Source organism: Abramis brama (genome assembly GCF_963993115.1).
Source record: "Abramis brama genome assembly, chromosome: 25".
NCBI lineage: Eukaryota > Metazoa > Chordata > Actinopteri > Cypriniformes > Leuciscidae > Abramis > Abramis brama.
The window spans coordinates 17,303,014-17,322,009 of NC_139987.1; the positions used below are offsets into that span (position 1 = coordinate 17,303,014).

General features: G+C 36.4%; 2 protein-coding genes across 2 annotated transcripts in view; both read right to left on the reverse strand.

Moving 5' to 3' along the window:
• The window catches only part of dgat2 (diacylglycerol O-acyltransferase 2), a 9,747-nt gene extending 4,422 nt beyond the window's left edge, over positions 1–5,325 (reverse strand). Inside the window, exons 1-5 of the mRNA XM_084104014.1 lie at positions 4,965–5,325; positions 4,135–4,263; positions 3,873–3,980; positions 3,693–3,763; positions 516–720 (exon numbers count right to left, since the gene is read on the reverse strand). Of these exons, the coding sequence (XP_083960140.1) occupies positions 516–720; positions 3,693–3,763; positions 3,873–3,980; positions 4,135–4,263; positions 4,965–5,004 (553 nt within the window). The 5' untranslated portion in view covers positions 5,005–5,325. The remainder of the gene's footprint in view (positions 1–515; positions 721–3,692; positions 3,764–3,872; positions 3,981–4,134; positions 4,264–4,964) is intronic.
• Positions 5,326–9,540: 4,215 nt separating this feature from the next.
• mogat2 (monoacylglycerol O-acyltransferase 2) lies at positions 9,541–18,839 on the reverse strand. Its single transcript, XM_084104015.1, has 6 exons — positions 18,650–18,839; positions 17,974–18,152; positions 13,173–13,377; positions 12,378–12,552; positions 11,685–11,884; positions 9,541–11,181 (listed from the first exon to the last, which is right to left on the reverse strand). Exons 1-6 carry the CDS (start codon positions 18,741–18,743, stop codon positions 11,027–11,029), a joined length of 1,008 nt encoding a protein of 335 aa, XP_083960141.1. The 5' UTR covers positions 18,744–18,839; the 3' UTR covers positions 9,541–11,026.
• Between the last annotated feature and the right edge of the window lie 157 nt (positions 18,840–18,996).

Sequence of the window (18,996 nt, forward strand, 5' to 3'; positions counted from 1 at the left end):
TTTTGTTGCTGACAGCCAGCTAGAATTCATCCCACTTTAAAGAGCACAATCATTTAAAGCAGAAGACGGCAAAACTGTATTATTATATTATATTATTATATTATATCATATCATTTCATATCATTTTATATTATATTATATTGGAATTTTAAGGAAAATATTTGTTTGACAGTTTTTTAAGTAACTATTGATGTGTGTTTCTTATAAGAGGGTGGAAGAATAGTCTATCAATTAGCGGGTACATAGGGCAGGTTTCAACAGAAGTTCTTCAAAAAATATTGACATCAGCACATACTGTGTCTCTGTACGCAATAGGACAAAGCTCAGAGGTCCTTGACTACAGGATTCTTATCTACAACACAGAGAACAACTATGGTCCTCTTTTTAATCAGACAAAAAACGAACTTCCTGCATTGAGAAAGTTTACTCTTCACTCACTGATACATGATGCAATTGCAAACAATGAATGCATGGTTTAATCCATAAAATGATACTAGTAGTGCAGCTATAGGTACCTCCAGACATCAGGTAATCCCTAAACACTGGCAACCGGAAGTTTCCAGCCAATGTGGCAAGAGATGGCTTAATTCCGGGGAATATCTTGGAGAATCCTGTGGCTTCTGTCCCGAAGTTACAAAAACCACCAAAACAGAAGATGCCATGAGGATGGTAGCCAAAAACGTAGTTTCGGCTAGGAAGCAGGTTATGCGTCTTGATAAGCTGCAAATAATCAGAGAAAAATGTAGCAGGAGATTAGTTAATTTGCATTGTTTACTATGCTATTATAAATATAGGATGTGATGCTTAAATTTCACAGTGAGAAATTATTAACTTAACTTATTAAATAACTTCATTTGAAGTTTGAACTAATAGCTATATTTTGCATTTTCAAAAGACCTGTTTTCCTGGATTTAGGACATAGGTAAGTATTGACACTTTATCTAAGTAAAGGCGTGTGTACATTATATTGTTCACGAACACATTTTCTTATCAGAAATTATCATTAAGCACTTATCTGCTGCCCTAATACAGTACATATTCTCTTTAGCAGATAATTAAGGACAGACATGCCATGGGTATTAAAGCAACACTAAGGAACTTCTTCGGTCGCCCTACAGGTTGGAAGCGGAATTGTCCATTACCGCTGTCGTAAAAAATTTCGCCGCCCGCAGCCTACTGTCGCACGCACGCTCACTGTTTATCTAGCACCGGCTTTGAATGAACGATGTCCACAGACAAGGTAGAGTATGTTGCTTGATTTCATGAAAGTATGATGTATTGCGACATCGGAAACGAAGAAAAACTAAATAATGACTATTGTAACGCTTGACGTAAAGCAAGTCAAATTTGTAGGTTTCTTATGTCTCATTCGAACTACAGAAACACGACCCGGTTTGGCAAACTTGCACAGTGTTGTTACAGCAGATATAGGGCTGCAAAGCGAATCCAGAAGTGCCTTTCACCCTGTTACGACTTGATGAACCACTGATACGATTTTGGAAACATTATTTTAAGGTAAAAAAATGTTACTTAGTGTAGCTTTAATGTTTGCAGCAGATATAACGGAGCAACAGTTAACCTCTCAAGGAAGTGAATGAGTATGTACAAGAAGCTGTACAAACGTAAGAGCTGCTTATCCTTACATAAACAGCAGTCAGTGTTGCATAATGACATTAACGGATGAATAAATCAAAGGTTTTAATACAAATCCTGTGTCGCGGCGAGATGTATAACCATCTGGAGGAGGCTAAGAGAAAGTCTAGTCTTGTGTACGTTTGCAGGTGGAGTTGCCCTTGTTTTTGAATCCAAGACTCAAAATCTTACACTCAAAACAACACATTTATTATAAATCAAATTAATATTATTCTTTCCACAATAATATGGTGTTGTGAGTAGTTGCCAAGATGTTGCCAAAACATTTCTGTTGGTCGTAACGGCTAAATCTCGTGACCAACTTGAACTCTTTGCGAAATCTGGGTGAGGTTTCACCCTCAAGAGAAATTCACAATTGCGTGTATTCATAAATTAAATGACTGATGAATGGATGATTTTGACCATGAAAATTCGCCCTGACAACACCTTAAAATGACCACACCTTAAAGAGATAATAATCTAACTCCAAGAAGGGCATATGGCATGAGGGTGACTATGGCATTAGGGTGATTTTCATCTTTTATGGACCTAATGGCAGTGAATAGCGACCAGCATCAAGCTTTCTAAAAAAAAAACACACAAAAGCATCACAGAATGATCCCATGCGACACATATCATATATTCCAAGTGTTCTGGGGGTATATACGATATTAAATTTAAGTGTTAACCCCAGAACACTTGGAATATACAACATGTGTTGCATCGGCTCATTCTGTGATGCATTTGCGTCTTTTTTTAAAAAGTATATCTATAATATCTATAGTTCTAATTGTATTAGTTCTTAATGAACGCATTTTATCAGCAAATTTGTTTGAAATTGATCAGATGTTAATCATTCTTATATCTATCAAACTTTTCATTAAGACAATTTTTAATCTCTGCTGACCTTATTTCTCCTCACTCTTATCACTTCTGGCACACACTGTAACTTTATGTGACTTAAATGCACTACGTGTACTGCAAGGTAAACGTCCAAGCCAACTGGCCTAGGCGGGGCATTCCTTTGTGAAAGTCCTTTGTATTAATGGTTTTAATTAAATTTGAATACTTGAATACCGTCAAAGAGGTCACAGTTCACTTTTCCGTTCCTCAAGCAGGTATTTGTTTTATTCCAATCTGTGTTTGAGTTCCTGTTTCACTTTTGTTCTATGGAGCCCTGTGCTCTGGTTCATATTTCAGATGTAAGACACAAGATGAACAGAAAAACAAGTGCTTAAGCTTCTACTGATCAGGACGAGCAAAGTCTAGCAGAGCTCTTACAGCTCACATCAAGATCCACCCAACCCAACAAGAATGTCAAGGAGAGAAAAGAACAGGACGAAACTAATCAATGCATGTTTACACGTTTCATGCTAGTCAGAATATGCAAATTACACTACCGTTGAAAAGATGGAGTCAGTAAAGATGCATTAAATTAATCAAAATATTTTCAAATAAATTATGTTCTTACTATTTATCAAACCCTGGAAAATGTATCACAGTTTCCACAAAAATATTAAATATAAATATAAACACTGATAATAATAGGAAATGTTTCTTGAGCAGCAAATCAACATATTAATGATTGCTGTAGAGTCATGTGACACTGAAGACTGGAGTAAAATTCAGCTTCATCACACGAATAAATTACTTTTTGAAATAGAAAACTTGTAATAATATTTCACAATATTACTGCTTATATAAATGCAGTCTGGGTGAGCATAAGAGACTTCTTTAAAAAAACATTACAAAATCTTATCAACCCCAACATTTTGAACGATAGCGTAGTTTCTGATGAAAGAGAGTCAAACAGGTTTAGAACAACATTAAGATAAATAATGACAGACTCATTTTTGTGTGAACTGTCCCTTTTAAATCTATACTTAAACTCTGCAGGACTATAAGGATTTGTACTTACAGATTTGCAAAGTCCATACATTTTATAACTCCAGTTTGAGGCTTATCTTTGTATTTACCTAACTATTAGCTATTCAGTGTCTAAGCCATTTGAATTCTTTGAATTCAAACCGTAATGTTTTATAAGATGTAAAGTCACTCACTCTTATGGGAAAATAGTCTCTAAAGTATGTCCACACAGTCCAATTTCTCACCCAGGTCGATCTGCGGCCTCCTAAGATAAAGATGTTGGAACATTAACAAAGAAAACAAATGCAAACACAGTCGCAACCGATTGAATCATGATGCGCTTTAATCATGGAAGAGAATACTGAAATCTTTACCTTGTTTTGGGGTGTTCCAGTCATAGATGAGCCAGGCAGTGTAAACGGCAGAAATTACCCAGCAGTCAGTGCAAAACATGTACATAAGCAGCAGAGAGCAGCCAATGCCTAGAAGAGCAAAAAGAGCATTTAAACTTGACGTTTCATAAACAACAACAAAAATTCATATAAGTGAGTTCAGTAAGGCAGCACAATGTCCTACATTGTAAATTCTCTAAGCCTTCGACTTAAGTCTCGTAAAGAACTTAACTGTTCCACTCACCCATGGCAAGAAATGACATGACAAACTGCAGGACGGAGATCATCTGCAGATGTTTCACGATCTTTGATCGTGTCAGCCAGGGGACGGACGGCAGGTCATATAAGGCAGAGAGGATGCTGGAGCCTGAGCCTACACGGGATTTAAAGGACAATCGTAATTACCCAGCTTAATGTTGTGGGAATGCTTGTTCTCAACACTATAGGTCTGTCTGTATCCTAGGAATAAATGTCATGCATATCATGATGAGTGTGTCAAAGAAGTAACAGACCATAACAACCAGTTGTGGTTAAAACTTGAATGTGTTTTCACAGAAATATATTTGCTTTTATATTCTAAGTATCAGAGCACACAACCAACACCGTAATACCTTTAATTCATTATTCACAAAACTGACGCACATTTTACACAGTTCAAAAAGCCGCAGACAATACAGCACTAAAGCACACACACTTCCCTTAGAATCAGATCACAAGACAACTTAATCCCTTCTTAACAGACTGAAAATAACAACAAACATCAGTCACACTGCGAAGTAAGACACTGATGCTCATGTAACACTTATAGTATCCCTCTCATTCACCGAACACGGTGCAGACTTTGTAACCGCTCAATACCTCCATGAATCTCAACTATGACCACCTGATTGTTACACAAAAACTATTATATGGAATAAAGTATGGAATAAATTATTTCATATATATATATATAAATACTGTAAAATTAGGCTATATAAAAATGTATACACAAATTTGAATAACAAATTAAATTAGCAAAACAGCCATTATTTCACATTTATTACTAGCCTATATATTATTTTTTTTTTTACTTACCCTTATGGACACCGGAATATGCAGCGAGTATGGTCTTCATGGTTGAGGCACGAATGATAAATTAAACAGAATAAGTCTCGCTGGTGGAAGTTGAGCTGCTCTACAGCATCCCTCTCTGTCCTGGCATCAACGCGAGCTCACATGCGCGCGCCTGTCATTTAAGCGCCTCTGGAGGAGGAGTATCGAAAGCGCTGTCAATCAAACTGTAACCGCCTTCGCTGTCAGAAATAAAGACGTTGTTAAAGGTTGTCAAGTTTTTATTTCCAAAAAAATTATCCTGTCTGATAAATTTTCGATAATAGCCAAGCTGGCTCCTGGCTGTAGCTGTCAACCCTACTAGGCTCTGACTGGTTATCGCTTCATCAGGTTTTAAAGGTTTGTCAAGGTAAACTGGACGGGGATGAGCCCCCAGCCAATCAGGTGGAGGATACTTTAGCCCCTCCCCCAGACTTTATTGACTAATGACCAACACTAATCGTCCACTCTTTATAAAAACACACATTAATTAGGCTACTCATTTTTTCTAATATAGGCTATTTTAACTTTATGAAGTAGGCTATAGACCTTATTCACAGCAGCACCATCTTTTTTTAACTGGAATAAAAGCGAGGCTGTGAGGAATAGACATAGCCTACATCTCTTCAGTGGGCTGTAGCTACTGTTATTTAATGTATTTTTGATTCTTCTCACGAAGCACTGCAAAAATATCTTTCCAAGAAATGTCAGTTGACAAAAAAACTCCAGACAACATAAGCTGTGGAAAATTATAAGTGATCTAGCCAGGAGCTTTGTACAACTTTTGATAAATCTCACAGCCTCACTTTCATACCTGTCATGGCGCTGCTCTGAATAAGGTCTGTTCAATCTACCCCAAGACCCAATTTTTTTTATTATGGGTATTAATAATAACAATCTACTTTGTAAGTCATTACACAAAACTTCAATAAGCCCCAGAACAAAACTAAAATATGAAAAAAAAAAAAATGATATTTGTGAGATAGCAGCCTGCCAGACTGAATGTCCATTAGGGATATAGGGTGTTTCATAATGTTCCACTTTTCCTTTTTCACAATACCAAGGCCAGTGTTGGCACACTGACCTTCATTGCCCTGTTCCTCTCGACTTGGCCACCACTCAGATGGCAGAGAGAACCCTCACCTTTATATGATCTTCAACTGCTCAAACAAATTATCAACTGCTTTAAATTAAAAAATGTGCTTTTGGTGTAATTCATGCTATGCCTTGTATGATATTATACAGTAGCCTGTATTATTATTTGCAAATCTTTCATGTTTTCAAAAGAATACCCATTTAATAAGAATCATGTTGAAATGATTATCATTCATTATTGACATTAATTTGATAATGTCAGTTTAGTCAGTGATGTATTGTAAACATTTTCACAAATTACAGTTGTAATTTTCAACTATAAATTTGAGCAGCTTGTGTTTTTAAAGTATTGAAGTTTATGAAATTTTTTTTGTCTGATATAGTTCTGAATAATATTTTACAATATTGAACTATGAGTTTGATACCAGATGTCACAGCAGGTAAACTGATAATGACTATTTTTACTGAGTGCCAATAATCACCCAACTTGGATGAGTAAATAAATTGAGTCTAGACTGCAAATTTGTACAGTTACAGTTTCAATATCAAAGGTCCATTTGGCTGAGATGATTTAGCTGGTCTTTGAACCTTGGTCTATACAGTATTAGACAAATACTAATTTGTTGGCATTAATTCATGCACTGATTTACAGATTACAGTAAATGCTTCTAAAGTTACATATATGTCTCATATTATAATCTGAAGGTCAAAGAGATATGGGGAGAATGTTTTTGCAGCGTCTGTATTGTTTTTCTTCTTTCTTTTATGGTTTACTTCTTCATCAGCAGCATGTTTTTGTCCTTTTGCATGTTTTTGTCCCTTTGGCCATCAACACTATGCATTAATCTACTGGTGTCAAGTGCAGATAAGGTGTTGTTGAAATGATAAAAAGCATAAAGCCTCTGATCTTCTTGTACTTTGCTCTTTAGTTCTAAAAAATATCAGATTTTCATATCAAGATAGCACGCATCCCATATCAAAATTTTGATTAAGCTAGAAAATCATTATTATTAGAATTTAAAAAAATCTCATCACATCTCCAGTGCAATATAAAAAAAGAAATTCACCATTCATGAGTATGGGAGACTCATGCTAGACTACCTTAAAATAACTCTATAGGCCAAACCTGATGTTACATAACTGTTTATCTTGAACACCAAAATGAGGATCATAATAGGCTTTAAAAACATGAATTCCACAGTCTCAAATATAGGCCTACCACATGTTTGTTGACATACACACCTCCACACGCTGGCACACACACATGGAAGTATGCATACATGTTCCCTAACCCATATCAAGATATACACAAATATTAATGCAAGCTACTGTCCTTACCATGCAGATACCTAGGAAAGGCTTTCATTGAGAGCAACTGTCTCTGCTGTTAGACCATGCAGATTACCTATTTAAACATTTAAAAAAAGTTGTAAAAAATTAGATGGGTTGAAAATTATATGTTAAATTGTTATAATGGTTTCGGATTATTTCGCAATATACACTCAAACACTAGTATATTAGTACATTTCTATATTATTATTTCGCTAATATTTTGCTATTTTTGGCCATTGTAAGTATATTTTGAATCAGGCTCGTCACTAGGCCCAATTTAGAAAGGGCTTTAACCCCCCTAAATTTCCACCCAGCCTCCCTAAAAAATTACGATTAACTCGCTCAGTGGTGTAGTCTACGTGATACGCAGGTATACGCCGTATACCCACTAGAAAAGGCCAAGGATTTGCGTATACCCACTTAAAAAAGCGTGAGGATACGTATCAACTTCGTTTTGTGTCAGAACTTTCACACTTTCATTTATAAATTTACCCCGTCTGTGTTTGCGAAGCGACGGATCGAATCGCGGAATCCAGTCACAAATGGAACTTGCTATATAAAGCAGAACGTCACGGATTTTGGCTATTTTTGAATGAATAAATCAAAAGTAGGGCTGTACAATGAATCACACCTCGATATGGACTAGTGTCTATAAATATTAAAGCTAAAAGAGATACGCGTCTCTGGGAATGAGCGCTCAATGTGTGCTCCACTACACACACACACACACAGAGAGAGAAGCACGGGTGACTCACGCTCGTGGTGTTTTCAACATTTCACTGTATTGAGACATGATGTGTAGGCTACAGCTACACATGTGCATTTCATCGCAGAGCTGCTATGAGAGTCACTTGACGAGAATTTGATAAAACTATCGTCATTCATTCGTTTCACACAGAAACTGTTTGTCTTTACGACAACCTGTCAAAATAAAAGTTAGGTATAACTTGAAGAAATTATAACAGAAATATATTACTATTGCACAGTAGAGTATACTTCAGGCCTAATAATAATAATAATAATAGTTTATTAAAACACACAGAAACTCAAATGTCTACAACCCACCAAAATAAAAGTCCGGTCTAACTCAAATTAATTAGAAAGAAATTGCACAGTAAAATGTATTTTAAAATAACACTTTTTTTTTTTTTTTCAAAAACACCATTTCTAAAAGTAAATTGTCAGCTGATAAGGACCATATTCATATAACATCTAAGGCTAAATGTAGCTCAACTGACTGAGTTAGATAGTGATTAACACTTCATCTTCATATTTCATAATGCTCTCAATTACATGTCGATGCATAGGCCTACTGTATGCATTAGTGAGTGTGGTGGTGCTTATGGGGTGACGCTCTGGGATTGGTGAGTATGAGGCGGCGGCGGCGGCGGCGGCGGTTGGGGGGGGGGGGGGGGGGGATGTGTTCAGGGGTATTAGAGTATACTCACTACAAAAAACTAGACTACACCACTGAACTCGCTTCGGCTAAAAATTAGGCTTCGGCTCCTCCCCGTATTTTAGTCTGCGTTATTCAACATATTCTTCAATCCGTAGTAGCACAGCAACAGTGTCAAAAGCAGAGGACAACTTGTGTGCATTTATTGATAGATTGTTATGATATCTGCATCTGTGTAGTTCTTTGTCATAAATGTGGTTTACAATATGATGTGGGAGCAATTCAAGGCGGTTTCGCATCCACTGTAAAATCTAGGCTTATTTAATTATTTACTCATTTTATGAAGTTCCTTTCATCTAAATGGTATGAGACTTTGTGACTTTTCCTTGCTATATAGTTCAGAGCAATAAAATTGCTAACAATTTGTTATAATATTCATTTTATAATAATTCCAAAATTAAAACGTGGAAAAAGGGAGTGGAATTGGCAAATGAGCTAATGAGTGGTCTTCTGCAGCCATCTACTGGTTATAGTTGAAATTTCAGGTCATTTTCATGTAAAAGTGTTTGTTTTCCACCAGGTTACAGAAATCCTCCACTAAAGCATGACACATTTTCCATGTTAAATGATAAATCTAGATCTTCTTTATTTCTGGAACTAGGAATTAGGTTAAAACCAACAAAAAGCACACATACACTTAAATTATTATTATTATTTTTTACTTTTATTCTTGTATTTGACTCAGAAAAACTTGTGAAAGCCTTCCCATAAAAACGTTGCCCCATGCCATTTGAATTTAAGCCGTTTGTACCTTCAGGCATCGTTAATAGCTCCTCAGGGTGTTATCAAGGACATAAGACAGGTTATTCAGTGCATGTCCAATTTGTCAATCTAGCTAGTAAAGAGCCAAAGTTTACAGGTTAGTGAAACACCCCCTTACCTCCCCTCTAAACCCACCATTCACAAATGAGACCTATTTTATTCTGTACTAATATAACCAACTGCAGAGTCATATCAAGGATTTACCTGGCTTCGACCCAATGTTCTCATGCATTTCATATTTGCACTATATTTGAACAAATGACATAGCAACCGGCCAGTTTAATGACTTCAATGTCTTCCATATCTTCTTAACAGCCATTGTCCAACGCTGACCTTCAAATGTGATGTCTGTCTCTGGCACTGTTTCTTGAGCATGTAAATGTCTGTCTGTCCAAATGCAATGTTCAAAGCCTGATTTAATCGGCATGGACATCTGGTCACCCTGTGGTCAGTGCGTGTGTAGTCAACCTGGCTGTGAAGAAATGTTTTGGCATGACCAAGTCTTCTCTAAACCAGCATTGTGAAACAGGACAGACCGATGCGTGGTGCAAGCTTAGACCCAAATCATCCCAGAGGACACAAATAGCCTCATGGGACAGGGATGCATTTGTCTGTCTATCTCTCTGACGTCAAGACTTTCATATTTTACATAATCAGATGAATGAGTTCCATCGTAACTTTGTCTTACATGTTGTAATGGCCAGAGACATTTACACTGCAATCCTCCTGAGAGATGCAACCGTCGTTTGAGATTCAGTGGAGAAACTTTACTGGCTCTGTGTCAGTAGTCATTTAAACAGACTCTGATGCACGTATATTCCATAAAAACCTATGACATGGAATGTTTGTGATATCTAAATTAGCAAATGGCCTGCTGTTGTAATGAAATAGGAATCACAATCCTGCCAATCAAAGTCGAGTTCGCCCAGCACAATCACCACCATTTTTGAATATGGAGGAACGTCACAACCCAAAACAGCGGCAGCTACAGCAGTTATTTGTATTTATACAGTACATTTTGTAGAAATTTGTTACATATAAACTGAAACAGTTACATTTTTCAGACATGCAGTAGAGTTCTGATGATCCAGCAAACAGTTGTGATAACTGGACTTACAGTTTTAGAGAATGTTAAGACTGTTTCGAAAAGACATGAAGCATGTCAATTTAAATTTACATGAAAAAAAGAAACATTTGTGCAGTGTTTAACAGCTGTTAATTATAAATTAAAGTACAGCCAATTGATTATAACTGTAATTTTGTCATTTATCAACAATTGGTATTATAGCAAAACAACTATGTTTTAAAGGCTGACAACACACCACTGAAACTAAACCACACATATACTGTATACTGTCTTTCTGTATCTCTCACACACATACACATACACACTCCGAATCATTCACTGGAACAGCAGGTGAGTGTCTTCAGGTACTCCATAATTTCCTTTGTGTTCCTCGAACAGGCGGGTGAGTTCATCCATATAGCGCTGGTGAAACACATCCAGTTCTTCAGCTGTTGGTTTCTCGTTTTGCTCTACTGGGATTGGCCTACCCACTTGGAGAAGACAATTCATATGTTAGCTTCATAACTGACAAACAAAGGTGATGTGATTTTGAAGATAGATAGATAGATAGATAGATAGATAGATAGATAGATAGATAGATAGATAGATAGATAGATAGATAGATAGATAGATAGATAGATAGATAGATAGATAGATAGATAGATAGATAGACAGACAGACAGACAGACAGACAGACAGACAGACAGACAGACAGACAGATATTGTGCTGATATGACATTTCTCTAGGGTTGCTAAAAAGCAAATATCAGCTTTTGCAATGGTTTGGACCTGCTACAGTAGGCTAAAAGTGGTAACAGATAAGACTTGTGTATTGGTACAATACAACAAATAAATGGTTAACAAATGTGAGAGAGATCATTGCATCTGTTTAGGGTAGGCTACAAAAAGATATTAGCACAGAATATGGATGTGATTTGCACCCAACCCTTGACCTAATATTGATAATATTTGACTAATATTTGATTGCACTTACCAACAGTGTTGATGGGCTTTCTGTAGGGTAATAGGCCAAAACTGTACTGGAAAACACCTCGTGCATGGAAGAGAGGTAGAGAAACGCCCATAATGCTTTGCAGACGCTCTTGAATATATCGCAGCCAGGTGCCACGAGGGTTCTTCATCTGGTCAAATAGCTCATTCTCTCCAAACGAATATATAGGAACCAAATCTGCACTGGAGGAGATATGAAAAAAAATATAGATTTTAAACTAAATTCTTAGTGAGAAAATAAGAGATAATGTATGCAATCATTATCATAAAACAAACCCTAACAAGAAATGGAAATTGAGTTTAAATGTTAAATATTAAAAAGATCTGACAGCGGAATGCTGCAATTGACCAATCAAAAACCAATCAAAGGTATTCCAGAGAGAAGTGTAAAAGAGTTATAAATATGTATAAATTATAATTGATCTTTACTCTTCCTGGTCACAACTGTTAAAATACCATTAACTTTTATACCACGTAAAATTTCTTAATCAAACTCATTACCATGGGTCAAAGAGTCTTTCATAAATTCAACGATATTACTTGCAACTGCAAGTTGCTCAAGTTTGTATTTCAGAAACGACGAACTGTTGCTCAAGAGAACTATCTGGCGTTGAATAACTGGCACAAATACAATAAGAGGCTGAGATTGCCTCTTATGCTATTAACTGCTGCTTACCCATGCTCTATCGCAAGCTTAATGAAGCCCTTCTTATTGGCTAGGTGAACGATGTGTTCCCCAGGGTGGGAATCCAAAGCCTCAGGAGCACCACCAACTGCAATGACCACAGCGTTCCCACCGTCCTTCCGCCGGAGCAGATAGCTGGCACTCTCCTTGTCCGATGGAACCAGGCCTAGAATACACACACACAGAAAAGTTACTACAGCTGGTTATAAAATACAGTTAAAAAAATAAATAAATAAATAAATAAATAAAATAAAATAAATAAATAAAATAAAGCTGTTTATACACATTTTCCCATCCAATTAGTAAAACATATTTCATCTTCAAAATATAACAACATGAATATGATGCACTTTACATCTTACAGATTCACTCTTAAGAAAAGGTTCAACATAGAAGCTTAAATGGTTCTGTCAGGCACTATATATAACCTTTTAGAGGTTCCCATCATGATATCATTTTATAGATTCAGTTTTAATTATTTTATTTTCATTGTTTTTATTTTCATTTTTCATTGTTTTGATTTTGATAAAATGTTATGAATTAAACAGCTCGTAAACAAACTTTACTACTAGAAGAAAAAACAGAAATAACCCATTAAACATAAAAGTACAATGTAATCATTACTACAATAGTTCCTCCTTATTTAGAACTTTTTTCTTTTAAATTGAGCCAAGAACCCTTTTTTTCTAAGAGTGTGGTTTCTATGATAAAGTTTGTTTATCGCATAATAAATATAAATATTTACAGTATTCTATCCAGTATTCTGTGATCAGGGAAACTACTGACCACCAGACATGATGTAGTCTCTGAAGAAGGGGGCTCTGAACCAGAGAGGCAGCATAAGAAGGTTGCTCTTCAGCCCAGGGAAGAGTTTTCTGAAACCGGTTGCCTCTGTGCAGAAATTTGTAAATGCACCAGCCACAAGTATACCATGAGGATGGAAACCCAGTACATAGTTCTTCCTAGGGTCCAGATCAGCTGTCTTCACCAGCTAACAAAGAGATAAAGAAGTAAAGTCATTTAAACAACTTAAGGATTTGAGAATGTGAATAAATGTTTCATGCATTTCTTAAAAGGGCAGCTGTTAAAGGTCAGTGATCATGTGCTGATCATGTGCAGTGTAGTCCTGCATTTGGCTCTGTAATGACCTTTCACACTGATCTAGGATCTGCTAATACCTTACCAATCACCAAACTGCAAGGTATAGTACAACAAAGTTCTAAAAGTAACAACAACACAGAACATTAATAATCAAACAGACTGAATTGGTTTGTGTTTGAGGTTTGTTATTTGGATTGACATGAACAAAAACAGGAAGTTCTAAGAACCAGAACCAGAATCACCAACACAGTTTTTCCAAGAAAAAACAAATTTGCTCTCTAAGAAAAAGTGTAAGTGAGTGCAGTGAAACACGTTTTCAAAAAATAGTACTTTACTATTTTTTCGTCTCAATATTTGATGTTCACATATTTATTTATTTGTCAATTACACTGACAACAACACATTTTTTTTTAGTTGTAAATAAAACATAAAACATAATTATCAGAGTATAGTACTTTTACAAGAAAAATATTTCAGTCTTTCTACTTTGAATCAATGTGCTACTTGTCATTTCTTTGTAATTATTTGTAAAATTCACTAGCAATATCTGAGTGAAAATAGTTCCCTAGCCTTTTTCAAGTAAATCCTACACCATTTCTATGTAATAAGCAGGATAATGTACAGCCAGCTGGACATTATTGGCAAAATAATAATTATAGGTAAATGAATGCCTATTTGTCATTGGATCTGCCACTTTGTTTAGCGATCAACATGAATGCCAATGGTCTGTCTACTGTAGATGGGTTAATTATTAAGGAAATACTGTTCCACTAACTACTGTTTACTAAGACTGGCGATGTTCTCCCTCACACAGGCAATTTTTAATGTGTTTTTCTGACTGCTAATCATGTACATTTCTTCTGCTACCAGAGACTAAGCAGATGAAAGCTGTAAGGATGGTCATAAATAAATAAAAAAGTAGAGGTCCCATAGCACAGCTAACATCTTATCAGGTTAGAAGTCTTTGATTGATGAGCGAATGATGTTTCTAAATCCTGGTTTGATAATGCCAAGTAGCCTTGTTTCGCCATAGGGCAGGGATGACAAAAGTTGGTCCTGGAGGGCCACTGTCCTGTCCTGTTTAGCTTCAACCCTTGATAAAAATTTAAAATAAAACTCCCCTGCATGTAGCATTAGAAATCCTGAAAATATTAATTAGCTCTAAAATATTGATTGAGTTAAACTCTGCAGGACAGCGGCTCTCTACAACGCTGGCATCCTGCCATAGGGTGTTCCTTGAGAAAACTGACCAAATCTATTCCTATCACACCATTATTAAGACACCAAAATGAAACAACGCTGCACTTGTGGAGGAAGGTTCTTGATAACTCACAAAAAAGAAACATCTCGGAAACCCTCAATTTGTTGTTTCCCTCTCAAATGTGATTGGATTGTGCAGGCGCCACTGATTGGGACAGCCTATCAGCAATCACCTTCAGCTTTCCGCCAAAGTCAACTCCATGGTCAGATTTAGATAAGAGACGAAACCATGGACGAAACAATGGATGAAGACGCAGCAGGTCCATCCTGGGAGTATTTTTTTCACAGGATGGTAGGGGAAGACTCATGAATATTCATTAGGGAAGTCATCTCTGATTGGTCTTAACCCCAGTGACAGGTAGGTTTAGGGACGGGGTTAGGGAGGTCATAAGACCCCCAGTGACGGGTAGGTTTAGGGGTGGGGTTAGGGGTAGGTCATCAGACCAATCAGGGATGACTTCCCTAATGAATATTCATGAGTCTTCCCCCACCTGGCCAGACTATTTCATTTTTCTGAACAAGTTAATGATAGTTTTCGCTTCAGGTGTTTGCTGTGTTTACCAATGTAAGCACTGTGGCAGTAGTAATGCAATATTTAGAAAATGTACTCTTGTACTCTTGATACTCAAGTACTTTTAAAAACAAGTACTTTAGTACTTTTACTTAAGTAGACATCTGACTGTAGTACTTTTACTTGTACTTGAGTAAAATTTAGCAAGGGGTATCTGTACTTTTACTCAAGTAATGAAGCTGTGTACTCTGTCCGCCTCTGCAAAATTCCCACCATGCCACCTTGCATAAGCAAAAGTCTGCTTATTCCAAGATCCCTGAGCTCTGTTTTCAAGTCAAGAGGTTGAATGAGGAAATTAGGGAAAATTTGTACCGGTGGTTGAAGCAAGGTTTCATCTTAATCAATTATTCACCCCGAATACAAATGCTCTGTTTAGCAGCAAGGGCTCTTTAATACTAATGACGCATTTAGTCATATGTTGTGTCTCCTTTTGAATCCTGGGATAAACCCAGATTGTATGGTGAATTGACAAAAAGTCAATTTTCTTAGAAAAAAAACACAATTGTAAGTAAATGGCTGAGCTCTTATGATACAAAGAATGAAACAATAACTATACTTAAATGAAAAAGGGAATGGGTAGCATTTTAAGCAAAATCTAAATAATTTACCTAAACAAATCTAAAACATTAACCTTTGAAGTTAAGTTGTTTTGATGGGTATAAATGGGTATTTTTGTCTCCTTTCAAGATCATGGCCATGACACTTTTATTGAATGGGGTTTAAAGCCCCTCACATTGTTTACAGTTACTCATTTACTCTGAACACATGGTGTCTTCTGAGGCCAATGCCTTCTCTGTTGTTCAAGAGGTAAAAGAGTGTCACTATGGACAGATACATACAGATAAGAGACATTAGTGTATCAAGGGTTTAATAACCAGAGTGATAACATTTCTCTGACACACTAATCAATTCAGTGCTGTTTTGGTGTACCCGATGCAGTCACTGTTGAGAAAAACAAAGGTCTTTTTAACATAATGACGAGAGTACAAAGTATAGCGAGATTGGCACTAAAATAGCACTTATCAGTTTAGTTTTAAACTTTGTTCCAAAAAGTTATTAAAGTTATTTTTATAGACAAAATCTGCAGTATACTGTAAATTTTCTCTACATAACCTCAGATGCATGAAAGCATACACACTATTGAAAAGTTTGGGGTGGGACAGAGACTTTTATGCTCACCAAGGCTGCGTTTATTTAATTAAAAATACAGTAAAAACAGTAATATTGTGAAATATTATTACAATTTAAAACAACTGTTTTCCATTGTAATATATTTTAAAATGTAATTTATTCCTGTGATGGCAACACTGAATTTTCAGCAGCCATTACTCCAGTCTTCAGTGTCATTTACATTTATGCATTTGGCAGATGCTTTTATCCAAAGTGACTTACATTGCATTTCAGGGTACACTTTTACATTCTTATCAGCTCATCACATGATGATCCTTCAGAAATCATTCTAATATGCTGATTTTGTGCTCAATAAACATTCCTTATTATTATATGATCAGTTTAATGCATCCTTGCTGAATAAAAGTATAATGTCTTTAAAAAATACAATATATAAAGTTCAGGTCAGTAAGTACATCAGTAAGTCAGTAAGTAAGTACACATATAAAATGTAAAACACACCATGTAAACACACCATGCATTTAGGATTACAATGAAACGTAATGTTCTGTAAGCCAATGGCAATTTGTAAGTACTCAAAGAATGTGCACTTTTAAAAGCATTAGAACAATCTGATATTTATGTCACTAGTCATATTTTGAGAAGATATTACCAATGAAAACAAAACAATTAATGTATGGTGATGCCACAAATCCTGGACAAACATTTTACAATAGACAAGATGAAGTGTTTTCTAGTTACTAATACCATATCTAATTGATAATTAAGACATTTAAGATGTGTTCCTTCAAAGGACATATTTTAGACATCACAATGATTTTTATATTAAGCAAATCAAGACACTATGGCCTGGTTTCACAGACAGAGCTCAGATTAAGCCAGGATAAGGTCTTAGTTCAATTAGGACATTCAAGTAGCTTTTTTAAACGTGCCTTAGAAAAACACATTACTGGTGTGCACCTTGAGACAAAACAATGGCACTGGCATATTTAAATATATATATTTCAGTACAAGCTGTACAACAGCTCAAATAATGCAATTTAGTCCGGAACTAGGCATAAGCCTTGTCTTTGAAACCGGGGGTATATTAAATCATACTTCACATTCTATAGAACTGCATGGAGGCTGCTTTTTTCAGACAATGAATAGACACTAGATGGCAGTACTAGATTGATATCTCAGTATGTGGGCCTGCAAATCACAGTTTATCTGTACATTTAAATGGTTTGGCCTTGTTTTTCTCTCTAAAGCAGTAACAATGTATTGGTTTCATTTGGTTGAAGCACTAATATACTGATGTTCATTTATGCATATGATAGACTGCAAAAGGATTGGCAGCAAAGAAGACACTTGACATATAATGCCATTCTGTAAACTATGCTAATAGGCTACAGTTTAAACCCTAAATCTCTTAAGGTAGCTCATATGACACGGTTCATAAAAGTGACTAAATCTGTTTCTGATCAAGGTCAAAACAAACAAGAGATATCATTTTGCTATGCTTCAGTACGTCCGCCCACTCACCTTTACGGGGAAATAGTCTCTCATGTGCTCCCACACGGGCATTCGGCACAGAAAGGGCACTTTTCTTCCTCCTTTTGAAGGTGTATCCCAATCGATGAACCACCAGGTGGCATAGAGCACACTGATGAGCCAGAAACGAGTGAAGAGCAGGTAGAGGAACAGTACAATACAGCAGGGTGCTGCAAAAATGACACATAAAATAAACACACAGGATGCACAAATGCACAGGCATCAGTACTAATAATACATTTTAATTGGGATCTGAAGACTTTGACCTGGAGGTTTTGAACTATGTTGGTGCTTTGATCAAGGCCTGCAAAATCACATACAGCACTCACAAACAAAATACATTTGCTAAAACACATTTCCCCCCGATTTTTCCAAACGTAGTGATGTGTTTTCAAGAAAGAGGCTTTTGTATGAGGTTATGTTCCTGCTATCAGCTTTTATTCCTTTTAAGGCATGAGAGCCATTGGACAAATCACAAATATCTCATAATAATTGATAAATTAAGTACACCCTATATAATTGACTTTAGTAAAATAATGTAGGCCTACCTATTGCAATATATGTCAGAATACAGAACACAGACTGTGATTAGATCTCATTCAATGGCAATGCTTGATGGCTTTGCAAAGACACTTAAAATAAAAGTAGTGAAAGCATGTGCACTTACCGAGGGCCAGGAAAGAGAAGACCCACTGCGAAACAACAGCAGTCTGGATCCTCCTAACCAAAGGCACATCAGCCGGAGCAAAATGAATCTTCATGTCTAAACCAGAGACGACAAGAACCGAGAGATCAGCACAGCTAGGATTTCCACTCTGGGGTCAAAGTCTGACACCATGTCTTGGTCTGCTCCCCTCCTCCTTTCATCTACCTCCTTATCTGATCAGTCATGGCAAGTGATTGGATTATCACCCAAGAATACCTTGATATTACACCAATGAGACTTTTGACCCCAGAGGCAAAGAGCTGTGCAAAATGATGCCTTACAACATGTGCATGAAAGGATTAATGCAA